Raw genomic sequence first — 19,399 nt, forward strand, 5'->3', positions numbered from 1 at the left:
GACTACATATTCATGCTAAAATGCTCTTATGTTATACATGTAATATCGTGGGGTAATTACTACAACCAGGTAACTTCAAAATCAGGATTTTTGAGTTACCTACCAAAACACAAAGACGAGTCGGATTGAAAAAGTCCGTTTTTAGTGGCTAACTCACAAATGATGATTTTGAAGTTACCTAGCTGTAGCAATTACCCAGCTTTATACTATTATATTTTCTGGAAATAAATTAATGTATTCTATCAGTTTGTACGCAATATATAAAACATAAATGCAGAACTTACCTATTCTCGCTTGGTATGACCTCAAAGAACACACGATCATTCATTTTATTGGCTACTTTTGCTTGTGGAAAATTTTCAAGTACTTTCCTATTAACAGAATGTGATAATTCTAATTGCAAATCACCTTTTCGTTGCATGTCTTTGTGTGAGCCGCTGTTTTGACCAGATGAACTTTTGATCAAACTTCCATCATTGCTTTCATTTAAATCATCTTTTTCATCATCGTTTCCGAAAAAGTTTCTACGTTCATTTTTATCTGGTTTCCAGACATTATTATAATTTTCTTTAATAATGTCGTCATTTTCTATGATGCCCCCAGTTTCATTCGCACTTCTAGAAAGATATTGTTTCACGGCGTCATTATTCTGAGGATACTTATATAGAATGTTACCGATGTAAAAATGTTTTATCGGTTGTACTGTTGTGGATTTTGAGGGCGTTCGATGTACTTGTTTATTAGTAGTTTTTTGAGAGCTTTTGTATTTTTGATGAGGGTCAATTACTATCTGAATGTCGCTGGGGTGATGAGTTCCAAACTCTGAAGCTACGCTTATATCTACTGCTGGCTTTGGTCTAGATGGGCGCTGGGTAGTACGTCTGCTATAACTCGGTTTAGATTTATGTGTGAAAGAATAACTGTTATCACTATTGTCACTGTTGGTTACATGGTAGTTATCGTCTGGTCTCCAGGAAGAAAATTGTCCATGGTCACTTTGTAAAGGTTTGCTGTAAGTTTGGTCATCATTGTCTGGTCCTGTATGGTCATAATGGTCAGGTCTATAATTTGAAATGGGTTTTTGTGAAAATGGTCTTTGGTAATTAGGTCTTGTAAAAAGAGGAATATTTTCCTCGTCCGTAGATGTAGAAGAATAACCGTCATTGGTGCTGGTATTATCGTCAGACTGTGGAGGTTTCGGTCTAGGTTCGTTATTTATAAATATAGTTATGCCTGTAGAAACTGGTCTCAATGTCTGTGGTCGAATCGGTCTTGTATTAAACCCATAGTTGTCATCAGCAGATACTATTATTGGTTGACTATTATAGTTACTAGTTGTCTGGTCATTGTGATTGTTGTTTGAACCGTATTGTGGGCGAGGTCGATTAAACAAGTCAGGTCGTTTGGTTGTCTCTATATGACTAAATGTCACTAAACCATAAGGGTTGTTTTCTGTGGATTGATCGTAAGATGGTCTGTAATTGTTTGGTTTGTAATGGTTGTTGGGGTTTTGGTCAAAGTCATAACGATCTTGGGATATTTGAGGTCGGTAACTTGGATTTTGTGGCCTCAAATAACTAGGAGTATTTGTATTGTACGGTATGTCACTGTCAGAAGTTGGTCTATTATAGTCTGAAGTTGGTCTATTATAGTCAGAGGTTGGTCTATTATAGTCTGAAGTTGGTCTGTTATCGTCAGAAGTTGGTCTGTTATAGTCAGAAGTCGGTCTATTATAGTCTGAGGTTGGTCTGTTATAGTCAGAAGATGGTCTGTTATTGTCAGAAGATGGCCTGTTATAGTCTGAAGTTGGTCTGTTGTAGTTTGAAGTTGGTCTATTGTAGTCAGAAGATGGTCTGTTATTGTCAGAAACAGGTCTATATTCTAGTTTGTTTTGATTATAAACTGGTCTTTTGTTTAGGGAATAAGAATTGACATTCGGATATTGTATGTTAGGTTGATGTCCTTGTACTGTAATTTTTATTGATTGTTGAATTTTTTCATACTTTGGTGTTGTCGTCTTTGGAACTATATTTATTAAATAAGTATATTTTTCAGGTTCTTCCGTTGTCTGATAGTCTTGTTGGTACAGTGTTATAAGGGGTTTGATAACAGGTCGAAGGGGTCTGGTAGTTGTCTGTCTGTTATTAAAAAGGTTACCGAAGAAAGAGAAATCATTAGTTAGCATGCCGCCATAAGTTTTTACGGCGCTCTGAAGCTTATCTATAATACCTTCTCTAGAGGCAATTGTATCAGTGTCATTGGTAGTACGCTGTAAAGGAATGGTAAAGTCTTTTTGGTCAGGGATGGTAGAATTTAGAGAATCGTCAAAAGATCGTTTAGTTTCAGTAATTTTAGTTTGGTTATTGGATACTGCGAAAGAAATATTTTTTCCTAATAGTCTTTTGCTGAAGTCCAGTTTGTCATCTATTGTAATTGTGGTACTTCGAGGAGTAGGTTTAGTGGTCAAAGTTTGTCTAGTAAAAGGTCGGTTGGATGTTTTGGCTTTCAGTGGTTGGGGGGTTGATGTCTGTTTGGTAGGCTTGGTTGTTTTTGGTATATCAAGTTTATCGTCAAGTTGGATCAAGTCAGGGGTAATATCAGGTTTCTTTTTAGAGGTAGTTTTTTTATTAGAAAATAAGTCAGATAGTAGGTCGTTAAAAGTTTGGGTAAAGTCAGGTTGTCCGGTTGTCTGTTGTTTGGGTCTAGTCGTTCGGTCAAAACTGTTGATGTCATTGTCACTGTCGAAGTCAAAGCCTCGTTCAGTCCAAGGAGTCAGGTCAAAGTTACTCAGTAAAAAACTGTCACAGGAGATTCGCTCGTTGCGGAAATCGTCAGGGGGGAGGAAGACAAAGGGTTGAAGGGTTTCAACATTTTCCATAGTCTGGCAAAGTACTTGAGAAAGGGAAATTTTTCTGATTTGCTGTAGCTGGGCAGGGGTAAATGAGGATTGAAATCCGCCATTTTCGTACCTTAAAAGAAAATAAACCGAGGTTAAAAGTCAACAAATAAACTTTTAATAAAATAATTTCTTATATGATCAGGGATGGTTACCAAAATCGATCTCCTCTTCTAAGGTTAGAGAACTGTTGAGCAATGATACATGCAAATGTTGGTCCAACAAGACCTCCCACAACAGGACGCTCTGCCATACCTCCAGTAAACAGATCGATATCATCCACATGCCTGTAAAAAAATGTTAATAATTATTTATATATTAACTAAATAACTACATTTATTGATTGTCCTAGTCTAAATATTAACCTGTAAACATTTTCCATGTTCCGCACTGCTCGAAGTGGCATAATCTTGAGTAAATCTGACCAATTATCCACTGGCGTAAGTCCACAAGGTTCTCTCCAACTCACATACGGGGGTATTCCGTGATCCCTTCCTCTTTGAATATTGATGGAAGCCAAGTCCATACCGAATGTAAACCGACCGGATTGAAACAGGTGGTTGGTCAACTCGGGTGATATAAATTCATCCCTCCTCTGGGATGGTTGGTTGGTCAGACCCAGTAGGAGTCGATCCACAGCTCCAAAACTCCAAATGTTAGTGGGATTTGTTAGTTCTTCGTGAAGGGGGACATCTTAAATCAAAATTATGAAAAATAAATACCTTTATGAAAACAGCAAACCATTATAAAACAGGTTTAATATATGTAGATGCGAAATTGATGATCTGTGTTTGACATTTTTTTTTAATTTGATGGAAGATATCAGAAAAAAGTCTCACTGTTATCTGTAGGCTGGTGGAATTGATCATATCTCATGAAAGAGTCTTGCACGAGACTGTGACCAAATCGAAATGCTGCTGCTCCGAATGCATTTGCTGGATTAGGATTTATTTTCGAATTGTATCCACTGTAGAAACCTTTGTTCAACAGTTCCAAATCAAACAATTCGATTACTTCATTCCCTAGAGAAAAAAAAACAACAAATATTACGAGTTGAAGGGAAAATATAACTGCTCAAAAAAAAAAATATTATGAATAGGTTTTTCAAAAAAGTAAGCAATTATTGGTTTACCTAAGACAATGGGCAGGAATTCCCTGTAAGTGATATGTTGCACGAATGCACCAACTATTTTCCTTGTTTCTTGGTATATTTTTTCATCGCTCCAATGGGGGTTCAAATGTGCGAGCTCCAATGCAAGCCTGTAAGATCAATTCCGTACTGATTAAAATATTTTTAAAAGTTCCTTTCTAGAGAGCCTATCTAATGTTTTGTCTAAAAATAATAAAATCGTGTTATAAATAAGCCTTCAGAACGAGGAATTAAAAATTCATCATTTAGAATATTCAGATAGAATATCATCATAAAGCCTAAATGTAAACAATGATGTTTGCACTAATATATATTTTTTTTGGTTCTTGATAAGATTTGACACTTCAGAATGTAATTTTATGTTTAAGCAATGGCATGAATACATAAGTAATAATTTTGTGACTATCCATATATATTACAAAAAAAAAACATATTCCTAACTCGATGAGGCCAAGAGCCCTGTGTTAGTTGAGATACAACATAATGGAAAGTAGGAAGCATGTACATTATTAAAGAATAGCTAAATAAAAAATATTACAAAAACATATATTTCAATAAACATCTGGACAAAATGCTTAATACTAAATATATATATGCAATTGTGTAGTCACTTCCCGTAACATGTTATTTTGGGTAATATATAATGTTTTGTTGAGTAAATCACACCAACAAGCCACAGAAAGTGGCTTGGTGGGATTTTAGTAACTGTCAAAACACATTAAAAAAAAAAAAGTAAAATCTCGAAAGTGTATTAATAAAAAATACAAATGCTGAGAAGATGTAACAAGATGTAAGATGTATGATATTATAAAAACAAATTATGGTCGTCACATTTACTTTATACTTGATGTTTTAAAATTGAGCAAGATTCGAACCTGTTGTGTCTCCTAAGCCAAACGATATGCATGGCAACTAGACCCGGGTGTTCGTTGACCCTTCCATCTCCTGCCTTGAAGCAAGATGCATCCAAAGCTCCGCCTCTGCATAAGGCCTCAGTATCACGAGCCTCGGGAGGTAAAATGGGACGACGTGATTGTAAACGACCATACTGTAACATTCCTAAAAAACATAATAGATTTTCTTATTGATTCAGTTAATAAAAACTATAAAAGAACTATGATATCAAGGATGTATCAAACATTTAAATTTTGATGCTATTTTTCATTTGGAAGAATATGAACATTTCAACATAGGATGGTAGGTAGAGTTAAACTTTACATAGCGTTCTGTTAAGGTGTCAATCTATCTAGTGCTTATTTAGATAATTTTCTTTATATTTAAATGTAGAAATATTGTTATAATATCCTGCTTACCGTTTCTGAATATCCTGAGTTTGTCGGACTGTTTCGCCGTGCTGCTGTAGATAGGGGAGGCGTCTATATAGGCCGTCACTTGGTTCATCTGTTCCCTGTACCCCAGTTCACACCCCGCTCGAGGGGCTGGACTAGAGCGTACAAACTCCAGACAGCGGATTCCCCGAGGGCCGTAGAAAGGGTCATCTTCGTGCACAGAAATAGGCAGGCATTCAGGATGCTGGAATGTAAAATAACTTGTTAAATAGGTTTAAACTAAAAACAGGTAGCGTATATAAATAATATTAATTTAAAGAATATGTAGATATTATAGATGGATAAGTTTTTGAGAAGGCAATAAGAAAATTTAATAATTGTTTGTGATTTTCAGGTTTTAAACTTTTTCTTGTTATAATTTATTCGACCATTTAAAATATTATGAATAATATGCTAGAAAATGAGTATCATGTTTGACCCTCTGATCCATAGTCCACAACTCTACCATTATTTTTTTTCATTTATGGGCAAGGAATTTTACAAATGTTGCATGTGCGTTTTTATAAATATCACATGCGAGTTTTTACAAATCGATGGTAAAGTTTAAGTTATACGTGGTACACATATATAGTTCATCGTCTAAGAATTTTCAAACTTTTGCTGACCATAATAAATTTAAATACATTGTATAATGAAGAAAATTATTGCACAAATGTACTCGAGTACCATATTTAAGAAACTAAATTATGTTTCTCGGGGACCATCGAAATTACAGAAGCAAATTTTTACAATTTCACCCGCAAACATTTACAAGTTTCTGCTGAATTCTTTATGAAGAAATTTCAGATTACTAACCAGAAATTCACGCGACACGAATTCCCTCCCTCCGTTCCCACAGCACCTCGGCACGGATCCGTTGAAGCCGCGCGCCTGCGAGGACGACGTGACGTCATGGTCCAGGAACTGGCCCCACTGCATGAGCATGTGCGTGACGCCGCCGCGCGCGTCCGCCGGCGAGGCGCGGCCCGCGTGCACGGCGGCGCTGACGGCGCGCGCCGACGGCAGGCGTTCGCCGCGCTGGCCCAGCCTGACGTCCTGGACGCCGTCGGAGTAGCGCGCGGGCAGGAAGCGCTGGACCGCCGACAGGGCGGAGCCCCAGCGCGGGCGGCGCGCGTTGTTGCACGTGCCGTCGTGCGTCCGATACCTGTAAAGAAAATACAAGTATAAAATTCGTATGTAGTTTAAAAAATTGCTTGTTTTATGAAAATTCATATTGAAAATATGAATTATGATAGTTTGTTAGAAATTAATTTGGCGGAATGACATGAGCCGTTTTGTATGTACTCGTTTTTAAACCCAAAAATTATGAAAAAAAAACTTTTTTTTTTAATGAATTGAAAGTTGTCATTAGATTCGTAAAAATCTGTTCTAAATATTCAAAAATATTTTTTCAATATTATTTCCGATTTGTCAAAATACTCTATGAAGTAGGGAAAAAGAGGGACACTTGACCCCTCGGGAGACTTGTTCACCTAGCAATATTTCGACTTAACAAAAAAAAAAACTTCCTTTTTCGGCAACACTGGCCTGATATGTCGGAGTTCATTGAGAGCTGTCAAAATTCAAAATCAATCGAGTGAAGAACACGTCTGACTAAACTGTTTTCGCCAATTTTGAAACGAATTTCTTTAATATTTCAGCTTTAGGATCTGCTTTTAACATAAATGTAAAAATGATTGCTGTATTTATTCCATCTATGTGTGTATATTTCCGTTTATTTTATGTTAGCAGTCACTGAATCTTGTTCGTAGTTACCATTTAAAGAGGACAGAATACTTGACTAGTACTTGGGATATTTGATTTTCTCTGCTGTGGGACACTAGATCCCCTTTAGGGGCTTCAAATTATGAATAAGCTATCTAAGACAATTTTTTCATCTTTATGCAAGACAATAGTTTTTTTTGTCACTCACTTCGCAATATCAGTGTTGAATAATTTATTCATTTATTTATTTACGGACTTATTCAGTCCATTCAACAATGGTAAAAAAATTTCTTTACAATCCTTACAGGTACAATGGAAATAAAATATAACCAAAGAAAATAAAGCCAAAAAAAAATTCATAATAATTACTACCTCAAGACAATGTAAAAATGTTCTTTGGTTTAATTTTTACAAAAATACATTTTATGTCTGTGTTCAATTAAGACTGATTTTCTTTTCTAAATCATTTTTTGAGTTCTCTTACCCGTTTTATAATTTCAGTGTTATTTTCTTTTCTTTCATAAAATGATAATATCCGTAATATTATGTGTATGGTTTAAAGTTAATAAATTTGTTTTGGTTAATAAACTAGTGTTTTATTTATAACTTTCATGGTATGTCGAATGAAATTTTTCATAACAATATATATGAAACAAATCACCTTTATGAGGGGAACAAGTCACCCTCAATGAGGGAAATTGGTTTCTTTTCCCTTCTCTGACATTTTGGTTAATTCGTTTTTTATAAAAACAGTTATCTACATTTTGTAAAAGCAAATGAAGGACAAAATAAATTTGCCACCTATTGAGTTGCACAAAAATACCACAATCATAGTAGGAGAAAACTTATAATAAAAAATCCGAAGCGGGGATCAAGTGCCCCTCTTTTTCCCTAAATGTAAAAAAAAATTAAAATAATTGAAAAAAAACTAAATAACTACAATAATTAAATTGATGGAATAATAAATTAATAATTAAAAATTAAATTTGCTATTTTATCACGTTATGAATCAGATGAGACGCATTTTTTTAATTATCGACTAATAATATTATAATATAAAAATTACTGTTGGGAGCTATTTTTTGACGATGAAAAGTATTCAGAACGAGGAATTATAAGATCATCATCTTAAATTTCAGAAAAGAATTCATCATTATCTTCGCATCGTCAAAAACAAATAGAACTTTTTAAAATATTTTGTTTTTTCAATTTTCTTTACCGTTTTGATGCTGGGGGGCATCTAGGGTCTCCCCTCAGGGGGCATTGCTGTCGAAGGGGCGACTGCCGAAGAGAGGGGCGTGGAGGACGGACTTTGCCCTCGCCTTCATCACTATTACCATTGTCTTCATCATCATCATTCAATTCATCATCAGGTGTGACGCGGCTCTCGAGTTCATCGGGGAATCTGTTGAAAAAAAAGATAAGTAATTATTACAACATATCTATGTGAAATATTTTAATTTCTTTGTTTAAGGTGATTCTAAACGAAAATATGAAACTAATTATTCATAGATAGCTCTTTTATAATTTTTTATTGAAAAATGCTTTTTTTACGTTTATTTTCAATGGAAATTTTACAAAACTTGGTTTGCGGAAACTTTACATTTTTTACATTTACTTTGATTGTAACAAATACCACAACAATATAATTTAGGTCATTTTCACAAAATGGTGTACAAAACAAAAAATAAGATAAATAATTATTCGTTTTGTACACCATTTTCTGAAAAGGACCTAAGTTATATTGTTCAATTTTTTCAATTTTCAAGAATTATGGAATTTTTCTGACTACGCACTTATTTTTAATGAAATTAAATAATTTATTGCATTCTTAATTGTTTTTCTTCCATTACTTTATTTCCAATTTATATATTTTGCTTTATTTTTTTAATGTCGTTTAAACTATTATTTCTTTTCTTTATTAATTACTTTTGTTTACACTTCATGGATCCTATTTGATTTTTTTTTCTATTACAATTTACTTTTATATTTTTAGTTAATTTTAAAACTGCAACTTTCCAAAAAAAAAATTGCTCTTGTGTTTGGAAAATACCTTACCTACACTGTTATATTTATTTACTAATTTGAAGTTATATAATTTCAAATATACATGAAAAAATCAATTATACGAAGAGAAAAATATAAAATAACAATACTAATAATATTGAGTGCTGCTTTTACTCGGGTTCTAAAAATTAAATTAAATTTACTTTGAATTTATTTAGTGATCTATTATTTTTTATAGTTTTAAGCTCATTGGGGAGGTAATTATAATTTTTTATTCCTTTGAAAACAAAACTATTATGTGAGGAATTTATGAATTTTCATATTAATTTGGTATTTGAGTGACTTATTTATCTTTATTATTATTAAAATTACGTGTTTGTCTTATTTTCTATTAATTTTAATGATTGTATTATTTTGCATATTGGATTATGTTTACATATGCATAATTTATATTTTTAAAAAAGAATTTATTTTTAACGGGGAATTGAATATAAAAATATTTTCTTATACGCGGTAAAAATAAAAGCATTAAGCTGTACGGTGAAGTTTCTTGAAAATGTAGTAAAAAAATAATAAAAATGATTTTAATAAAAACTAACTACTTTGAACGACGTCAATGGTTCTTCTGATTCAACCAATGATAATCGAATCGAAGCTAATTCACCAATCAGCAGAACTCAACGAAGAGAACTTGTGAAGTCACACGCGGAGTAACTAAAATTGAAATTTTAGATACATGATATTTTGATCGGATTGTGGTCCGGAAGCTAGTGTATCGGACTCACGTCTCAAAGGTCCGTAGTTCAGATCCCACTCTACCCCAACTTGATTCTATTTTCTAATTGTGAGTGATTTACAACTCGTTGAAAATGGCCCAAAAATTAAATATTTGGGTAAATCATAAAAACTCAAATATTTCTTTACCAAAAAAAATATCTTACCTTTGTTACACATGTATTATTAAATAACTTAACTGTGTTGTATTTCTTGACTTCTATAAATTTTTAATATGTATGTTGTATATTGATGTGTTATAATATTTTTATGAATGTATTTATTTTAATATAGAAGAGTCCCGACTTAACACGGAATATTCAGGTCGGGTTCAAAAATTCGGGACACAAGAAGTATGTAATTGTACTATAATAAAATTGTGTAGTGTGTATTAAATAAATTAGTTAAAAAACTTAAAAAAAAAAAAACTTTTAAAAATCAAAGCGCTGATAATGCAATACGCAAAAATAATAAAAAAAAAGTGTTTTGTTTAGTTTGATAGTCAATTAACAAATTAAAAAATTGAAAAAAAACACCGAATTAAGAGATTATTCTCTTTTTAAGTTACTGCATTTTTCTCCTTGTTAATTATTACTGAATGTACTACTTAATATTACTTTTTAAAGTGATCAATTCATTAATTGACTGTCCTGATTTGCTGGAGTTGGTGTGTTTCCGTGTACCTGGTCGACTACCCGCCACAGATCTCCTTTTTGTTCTGCAAGATCTAGGACTAACTATCACATGCACTCGCCTATCCCTAGGCTCCATAGATATGGCAATCAGTATGAGGACAAGGCTGATATATTTGGTTCTGGACTTGATAGTTATAAAACGAGTCTGATTTCTTTTTTTCTCTCGCAATATTATTCTTAAACTTTTCTTTATATTTAAAAATGTTTTTCCTTTTTCAAATTTATGTATTTATTTCGTTAATATTTTTGGTTGCTTATGTGTATTAACATATTTGTTACTATTGTTATAGTTATGCAATTTTATAATTTTTTGTTATGTTTTTATGTATGTATTTTTTTTTTCATATTTATGTTCAATATATGTTAAAGGCAATTTATGGCGTTTATGTAAAATAAATAAATAAATAAACAAGTATAAACAAATGTGATTTGAAATAAATGAATATATATAAAAAGTATAATTAATCACAGACAAACTCTAGAAAATGAAACGCCAACACTTGTATGATACTAAAACAAATATTATAATATGATAGTTACTCAATAAACAAACATTTGGTTCTGTACACTTTCTAATTTTGATATCGTTATTTAAAACATATTTCACAGTAACTAAACGTATAAAGCATACCTCAACACAACATTCTCCATTCTCTCGTGCAAGCGACTCGTATGAAATTTAATGGATTGCTATCCGACCGCCATATTATATCCGAGTGACTTTCTTGGGTGGGTTATGGTCACGGTCTTAAACACCTACTCACTCGACTAAGTACTTGTATGTATTTATACAGAAGTCGGCAATAACTGGTTTGAGTGTCTATAGATAAATAGAAAATAAATCTATGGCTTGAAAATTTCTCCGCTGTGCCGTAAAATACAGATTTAAGTACGCTGTTAATTAAAATCATCGACAAATACATAGACATGCCCTGTACAGTAAAATATTTTTTAAAGTAGTGACACGAAAACTAAGTACTGTTTATTTATTTCAACGAGCATGAATATGCTACCAAAAAATGAAGGATAGGTACTCATTTTTGGTACGTAAAAAAAATTGTAGTATAACGTTAAGAATCGATATTCGTTTTTAATAGATCCCAATCAGGTTTTTTACTTAAATTCCTTATAATTTCGACCCATTTATTTCTTTTCACTGGATTTTTGGGAACGAAAAGATAATATTCACTCACGTACTTCTATCAGTGCATCATTGTAACTAAGAAGAGCTTCGCAATTGCGCCGTTGGGCGTAGTTTGACGTTTACAAAAAAATATATTTAATCATATTTCGCTCGGAGAAATTTCTCTTTTGTGGCCTCAAGGATGTTCAATGTCCTGAATGAACATATTAAGTTCTCCAAAACGAATGCCATTTTCAGGAGAGGTGTACAAGGTTGGCTTTTGTCTAAGGGAAGAGACCATTGCAGGAGACTGCTGCGAGACATTAAATAGATTTATCTGTAGTGCCATAAAGCGTGTTGTCGAGATGTTTATGTAATGATTTTTATTTGTGGTATTCTATAATAATATGTATGCTTCCATTTTCTATTATGTTGTATCCCAACTCAACACAGGGCTCTTGGCCTCATAGAGTTAGGGATACGTTAATCTTTTTTTTTGTAATATGTATCTTTAAATGTGAAGGATTGTTCTCTCCTGAGAAAAGCAAGGTGATTGGATTGACCATGATCAGAATGATGATTGAAATTCTCAGCAAGATATGTTGATGCGCAGGGGTTGCGAATAGTGTTATATAAAGAAGTAAGAGCAATTGAAAGTCCATGCGGTGATAAAGCAAAGCCACCTTAGTTCTGAATTCCAATTGTTGAGGGCAAAGCAATATTTGATAAATGTAAGATGCAGCTAGTGAGGGAGTGACGTGTCTATAGAATATACGTCAGTGCATGTGGTAATGTAAATAAATTCATACATACGTGTATGCATGTAAACGTTTAATGTACCTACGTATAAACAGTGAGAGTTCGTTTTGCGTTTCAAAATGCCGTGGATAACTTTCACTAACAAATGTGTCGTGCTACGAATGCCTGATGAGTTTTTTGTCGATAGGAATCTTCCGCCTTGGTGCGAACAATTTTTACCTCAAACGCCACTAGACGGACAGCACGCGGACTCGGAGAGATTATTAGAGATGATTATTATTAATGAGAAGCTTAGACGGCCACGCGATGAAAAAAAGAGAAAAATAAAGAGAAAGTGAAGGAGAAAGATGAAGTTGTTTATACGGTTTAACACGCTTTGTTATAAACATTACTAATTAGCTCCAGGAAACTGATAAAAACAAAGATTTACGACTTTTTTTCATGAATTTAAAAGTGTAATTAATTAAAGATTTAGTGTGAAATATTCAATGTGTTTTTTTCTGTTTTAATTAATATTTTAGTACTAACCCATTTGGTGCCAATGTTTCTATTTGAGACACTCCATTGATCGAAACGATTTCCTAGTTTTTGCAATATCGGAATACTGGTTTTTATTTAAATTTTGTGTGAGTTCCAGTTATTTTTGACCATCAAAATCACACGTTTGGCTTTGTCAGTTGTCATAAGAAGTGTATTTGTTGCATTTTTCCTTGATCGATAACTTTTTAAAATTATATAATAGGTATACTAGAATCCGCGAGTATTACCATTAAAAAAAAGGTCATGATAACGAGCGTTTTTTATTTAACTACAATCATAAACTACATAAAAAAGCCAATTTTATGAAAATGTAGATTATTTAACTAAAATGAGAACATTAGGACAATAGCAAAAAGAAAATATTTAAACATGAAAATAACGCTCTATTTACATCCAAAATTGTTTTAACTGTTTTTTAGCATCACGCGCTTTAAACATGTGTTTAAAAAAAGTGGTAAAAACATTTTAGAAGTTTATTGGATTAAGTATTATTTGAAGCATTATGTTTATTAGTTTGACTCCAGAAAAACCTTTTTTACAAACGGTGCATGCATCTACGAAACAAAATAAATAATGTTATTTGTTTTTTTAAATTGTTATTGTATTACAATATGTAAATACATATTTATTTTAATTTACTATATTTTTCTCTGTTAATCCGTATGGCTTAACACGGGCATAGCTTTTTAGGCCTTTTATGCATAGTGGCTTTTTAAGCCACAATAAGTTTGTCAATGTGTAAACTGTAAATTGATTTGAAATGAATCTTCAATTTTTTTTCCACAGTTTATGAAGTCATACAAATTTTTAAAAAAATTGCAGGGCGACCAGTATACTCGTAAATATGCAATATTAGGTATTTTAATAAATAAAAAATATAATAACTTATATTATGGTTTTGTGGATTTAAATACTAACGAGGTATATAAACTTATATTTTAACAGTATTTACGAGAACATAATATTCTTTAATTGGGCCTAAATAAAATACAAAAAAAAACAGTGAAATTATCACTATTATTACGTAAGGGTGTAAGGGTAGCCGGAGTGGTTGGATTTAAATGCCACAAGCATCTATAGCTAATGATTATTTTATTAAATAAAACTGAGCTACGCCGTCGGTGAAACTTTAGAAAATATGACATTTATGTCTCGAGAACTTAATAGGAAGTTGTAGAAAGCTGTTTCCATGTACAGTAGTTTAAGTAGAACCTAGATAGGTACGGTGAGAAAATAGCCTCCATTCAAACTAGAAATCTGTATACTTCTGTTTTCCTTTAAAATTACGTACTAAATACAAAGTACAAACATAGCAGGCTGTGGTAAGCAAATTGACATTATTTATTTTATCTGCACCGGAACAGGCCAAGAGGCCCAATCAAGTGGTGAAATATAAAATAGAACACCCAGGCTTGAGTAAAATCACATTGAATTTTTGTGATCTCGTGGAGAATCGAACCTTAACCCTCAGTGTGTATGGCTAGAGTATAAGCTATTACGCCACAGGGGTCAGCATTATAAATTGACCGATTGTTGACATTTTAAATATCCCTAAAAATATATTTTTTGATGTTTAGCTCTAAATTCCCAAAGAAAAGTGTTTTGATTGTTAATGATATTAGTCTATAGTTTTGCTATTTTTCTTGGAAAATTTAGTCTTTTCTTTTTGGTGGAAAAGAAATATTAGCGTTTTTATTATTACACAAATATTTAAATTTTGGTGGCCATTTTAAACGAGTTGTAAATAACTCAGTATTAGAAAATAGAAATTAGGTTGGGGTAGAGTGGGGTTCGAACCTCGGACCTTTGAACCGTGAGTCCGCAAATCTAGCCACGGGACCACAACCCGATTCATTTTTTAATTATTCAATTTTAAATCGGAAGGGAATTTTCAATATTCAATTGTCTAGTATAAATTTTATGATCTTTCAAAATGACAGGTTATTGTTGTATATCCAAATAAATAGTCCACAAATAACCAATTAGCAATGACGTCATCAGCTTTGCCTTTCTGTTAATAATGGTGCATAAGGCACTGGACTGTTGCACTAACCGCAGCGTTAAAATTATCAATTTTCGCTTCAGATGTCTATTAAAATTCTAGTGCAAAAATTCCGTTGAATCGAACCCGAGACCTCTCGCATGATAGGTAAACGCGCTGACCATTAGACCATAGAAATATAGAAAGTAATAAAATCACCCGTTTAGGCAGTTAAGTAAATGATTTATATTCATAATATTTGCAAACTTCTGTCAAACGTTATAAAAAATATCATCGAAAAACCAATATTAAAGACACATTTCTTAGGCACTATTGAATGTATTTTTGTTCTTATAATTTATTTTGTGCACATATTACAGATATTTGTTATTGACCTGCAATAAGTTTTTAAATGAGACAACATTATCTGCAAAATGAAATAAAGACAGATTTAACGTTGCTTTAACAATTTAAATACTTTTGCCAAAACCTTTTTATAAATTAGCATAAATACCAGTTTGTTACGTGAGGAGAGCTGTGGCGTGCAGGTATGCAATTTTATTTATTTTATCTTATGGCTGGGTATCAAAATTTCAACCTTCAGAATACCGACATTAATTTGTCTCGTATGCGATAAAACTCTTCGTAAAATAACCGTCTTATATATATTTCATATTGCATGTAAAAATATATGCAATTAAAAATAGTTTTTTCTATAATAGGCACATTGTAATTTTTTTTTTTTCATATTTTAATAAAATTATAAATTTTGGTAATTAAAGATGAATATTTTGACAAAGTAGTGATTTTGGGAAATTGCTGTGTGGACAACGAATAAAGTTTTGAGTGTGAAATAGAACTAGAACCCTTTACTGGTACTTTCGACTCGATAGCTACTCTCAGCTAAAAATCTCGAAAAAGGAAGTCGAGTGGAGTTAAGTCCGCCTCGTAGTGTAGTGGTTGACGTGTTCGCCTTCCACGTCTGTCTGGTAGGGTGGACGTGAAATATGAATAGTCAAAGGTACACTGCAATGTTTCATAGTTCCCACACGGGCGTAAGACTAATCACCTTACATCGTCTGTTTAAAAATGATCAAGATACGTTGTGATTGAAGTACCAATTCACTACCCTATGTATCACTGGATGCGGATAGGAATGATAGTGTGTAATTTTCGGGTTAATACAGACAACATCAATAAATAATATCAACATAAAATTTCATTGTAAATTACGAATAAAATAGTTTTAACGGGTGATAAATAAAGTTTAAATACATGGTTTTTCGTGGACAACGAAAAAAGAATTTACGTTATGGTTTTATCACTAATTTTATAATAAACATATATTTATTAAGATATCGAGGATTAATTCAATTTAAAAATAAATTGTAGAAAAATTAACCTCAAAATAAAAACGTGGTTTTCATCGATAAAAACGTGCTTTTTAAAGCTTGAAATTTCAGTTTATAATTAAGGTACAACAAATATATATTTAATGGTTTACTTTTAATCAGTTTTAATGAGATTTTAAGAAAAATAATAATAAAAAAACATTTTGTTCAGTTTTTTTTAGCAATATTTTTTTTTACAGAATTAGTTTAAGAGTCCTCCTTACTAGTAAACCTGTTCAAATTTAGTTTTACATATTTCACATGTATTTTAAATAAAATCTTAAGTATGAAATTTAGCTTGTATTTTGAGTCCAGTTAGTTGTAAATTTATTTATCGTTCTCATATCGTCAGTAAAAGTATTATATTAAATAACCGCTCGCGGATCAAGATGGCGTCAAATTAAAATTAAATTCGTAAAGGAGATTTTTTTATGGAATATGAATTTAAAACGATAGAACATTACAAACTTGTTACAAAAATAATACTTATTCAATTTGAAATTCACGCGGTTAGGTTAGGCTAGGTAGTATCATTTGAAATAAATGCTCGCGCATTAAAATGGCGTTAAATTTAAAATAAATTTGTAAAGTAGATTTTTTATGGAATATGAATTTAAAACAAAAGAATATTGCCGCGAAAAGATTGCTTGAATAATTTAAAAAACACGCGGTTAGAAAAATAACGCTAGAAGTTTTTAAATCACATTTCTTTGACTATAAGCAAGGAATTTGAAAATAAATTTACCATTTGTGTATTGGGGAATTTCCCGCCACGTTTTCCCGGCATTTTAATGTAGGCAGCGCGGTGCATTGCTCGAACAGAGGTAACGGCGACACTAGATATTGGCAAACGACTACGCTCGATGGCCGAAGGCAGCCGACTGATGAAATCGAAAACGATGCATCTTTTTAAATACAAGGCATCGTGCCACGCGAAGCCTGCGTACAGCAGGTGCTGCCAACTATTGTAACGATTATTCTCAGTCGAATAATAGTAATAGGATACAATTCATTAGTTTAGTTTACCTTGATAAAGAAGCTTGTATAGCTTTGAAATCAGTCAGCAGAAAAAAAAAGATTTAAAACAAAGTTGTTTTTCTTTATTCTATTGTAACGAATGATCACAAAGTTCGTGCTTCATATATACAATTAATGATATTTGAATTATTTCCATTGTAATTATAATTACTTTTTTGTTTTTGTGATTGAAAAGAATTTCATTGCTATTTGGGTTCAATATAGTTATATTTTGTGACTCTTTTTTTTAAAACAAAAAAAATGTTCTTAAAATTAAAAAAATTAAATGCAGAAATTGTCGAATTTTTCAAAATGTTTTTTTGTTTAATCTATATCTTAGCATATTATTTACAACATGAAACTGCCGTGTAGTATTCATGTAAAATAAAACTTTTTTCTTTATTTTTCTTTTTCACATTATATTGAAGATTTATACTATAATATATAATATGTATTTTTGTTAAGTAAAAGTTACTACGTGCCGGGTTTATCAATAAATAAATATATAAAAATCTGTAGGTCAAGCATATTAATATTTATTGCTATGTAAATTTATATATAAAATTGAAAAAAAAGTACAGTTTGATAGAATTTTACTGTTTTAGTATTCCAAAGTTCTGCTTATCAACAGACAAAGAGTTTCCCGATTTTTCCTCTTCCCTACTAGTGAGATTTTAGAGGTTTAGAAATTTTTTGAGATTTTATGACATTTTCAGAACAGAAAAAGAAAAATAGTTTGATGAAAATTATATTGTGATGATTTCAATAAGACTCGACATATATGACATATATTTCATATATTTCAAATATGAAATCAAAACTATTCAAAAAAGTACTTTTTTTAAGCAAGTTTTTTCGCAATGAAATATTAAAAAAAACCGTCGAAAATGCTTATCATGTCATCATCATAATGAATTACCCTTCCGTGCCTAATGTTTCATAGAACTCTGCTTTGTTATATTAAGAGCACCATCATAAGTTTTCGTTACATGAAGGTAAGGTTGGCGGCCTCCGTGGTGTAGTGGTCAAGACACTTGACTCACACACGGAAGGTTCCGGGTTCGATTCCCGGTGAGAACACAAAAATTAAAATGTGATTTTTCTCAAGCCTGGGTGCTCTGTGATGTAATTCACCACTGTAATTAGGCCTCCTGGCCTGTTGTGGTGCAAAAAAAAATGTAAAAAAATGTAAAATGTAAGATGATCAGTCTAATGCTTCAGGTGCTGGTCCAACACTAATGTTCTAGAGTAAGTCATATTTTTCAAATAAATATTGCACACCAACTATGTCGGGAATCGAACCCAGGACCTGGTAAGCAAACAACCTGTCTGTTAGACCGCAAGGCGGACAAAGAAAACGCATCAAATACGTCCTGATAATAGTTCTTAAAACAATAATTATGACTTAAATAAAAATAACACTCTTGTACGTATACTTAACATCTGAGCAATAATAATGAATCACTTCGAAAATTGATGTTTTTTAGTTTACTAGGTAAGTATGCAAAACTTTTCCTGTATATATTTTCTATTTGTACAACTAACGGCATGATTCTTAAATATAATTACGGGATTTAAATTTGTTGCAACAGAGAGGGAAAACATTTTTGAGAAAGAAATATGGGAGTCTAGGCATTTTAAGGGGGGAAGGCCTGTCATTTGCTGGTTTAGGTGGCTACTTTACACACATGTAATATTCACCATATTGCCTATGTTTGAACATCCACATTTTCTCAACTCTTCCATCTTTTGAATTTTGTGAAGTAAAAAAGCTGAAACCTTTATTATGTGGTTGAGATTCATCCGACTGAAACAATTCTCCTACCAGGCAACGCCTGAAAACAATTTTCTATACTTTATATTCTTTTACCGGGTAGTTAATTTAACAATGTTTTGAGTATGTCCAAATGCTTGCAGACTGGCTAAATTTCCTTTCTAGGAAGTTGTTCATATTTAAATTTTTTGCAACAGAGAGGGAAAACTGGTAAAAAAAGAAGTATAAAATATTGGAAA

The 19,399-nt window shown here is 32.2% G+C and overlaps 1 protein-coding gene across 3 annotated transcripts in view; it reads right to left on the reverse strand.

Annotated features, from left to right (window-relative positions):
• LOC148278608 (uncharacterized) overlaps window positions 1-19,399 on the reverse strand; it is a 79,198-nt gene that overhangs the window by 2,211 nt on the left and 57,588 nt on the right. For 2 of the 3 annotated variants that reach the window (XM_088231163.1, XM_088231162.1), the window contains exons 4-12: window positions 8,319-8,504; window positions 6,191-6,539; window positions 5,360-5,579; window positions 4,922-5,105; window positions 4,029-4,156; window positions 3,736-3,918; window positions 3,262-3,589; window positions 3,052-3,183; window positions 285-2,969 (exon numbers count right to left, since the gene is read on the reverse strand). In XM_088231163.1, the coding sequence (XP_088087289.1) occupies window positions 285-2,969; window positions 3,052-3,183; window positions 3,262-3,589; window positions 3,736-3,918; window positions 4,029-4,156; window positions 4,922-5,105; window positions 5,360-5,579; window positions 6,191-6,539; window positions 8,319-8,504 (4,395 nt within the window). Of the gene's footprint in view, window positions 1-284; window positions 2,970-3,051; window positions 3,184-3,261; window positions 3,590-3,735; window positions 3,919-4,028; window positions 4,157-4,921; window positions 5,106-5,359; window positions 5,580-6,190; window positions 6,540-8,318; window positions 8,505-17,114; window positions 17,256-19,399 lie in introns of those variants that run through there. The other variant, XM_088231164.1, reaches the window with a different exon arrangement.

Source organism: Micrasema longulum, unplaced genomic scaffold (genome assembly GCF_059751315.1).
Source record: "Micrasema longulum isolate JH-2025_06_02 unplaced genomic scaffold, ASM5975131v1 h1tg000857l, whole genome shotgun sequence".
NCBI classification, from domain to species: domain Eukaryota; kingdom Metazoa; phylum Arthropoda; class Insecta; order Trichoptera; family Brachycentridae; genus Micrasema; species Micrasema longulum.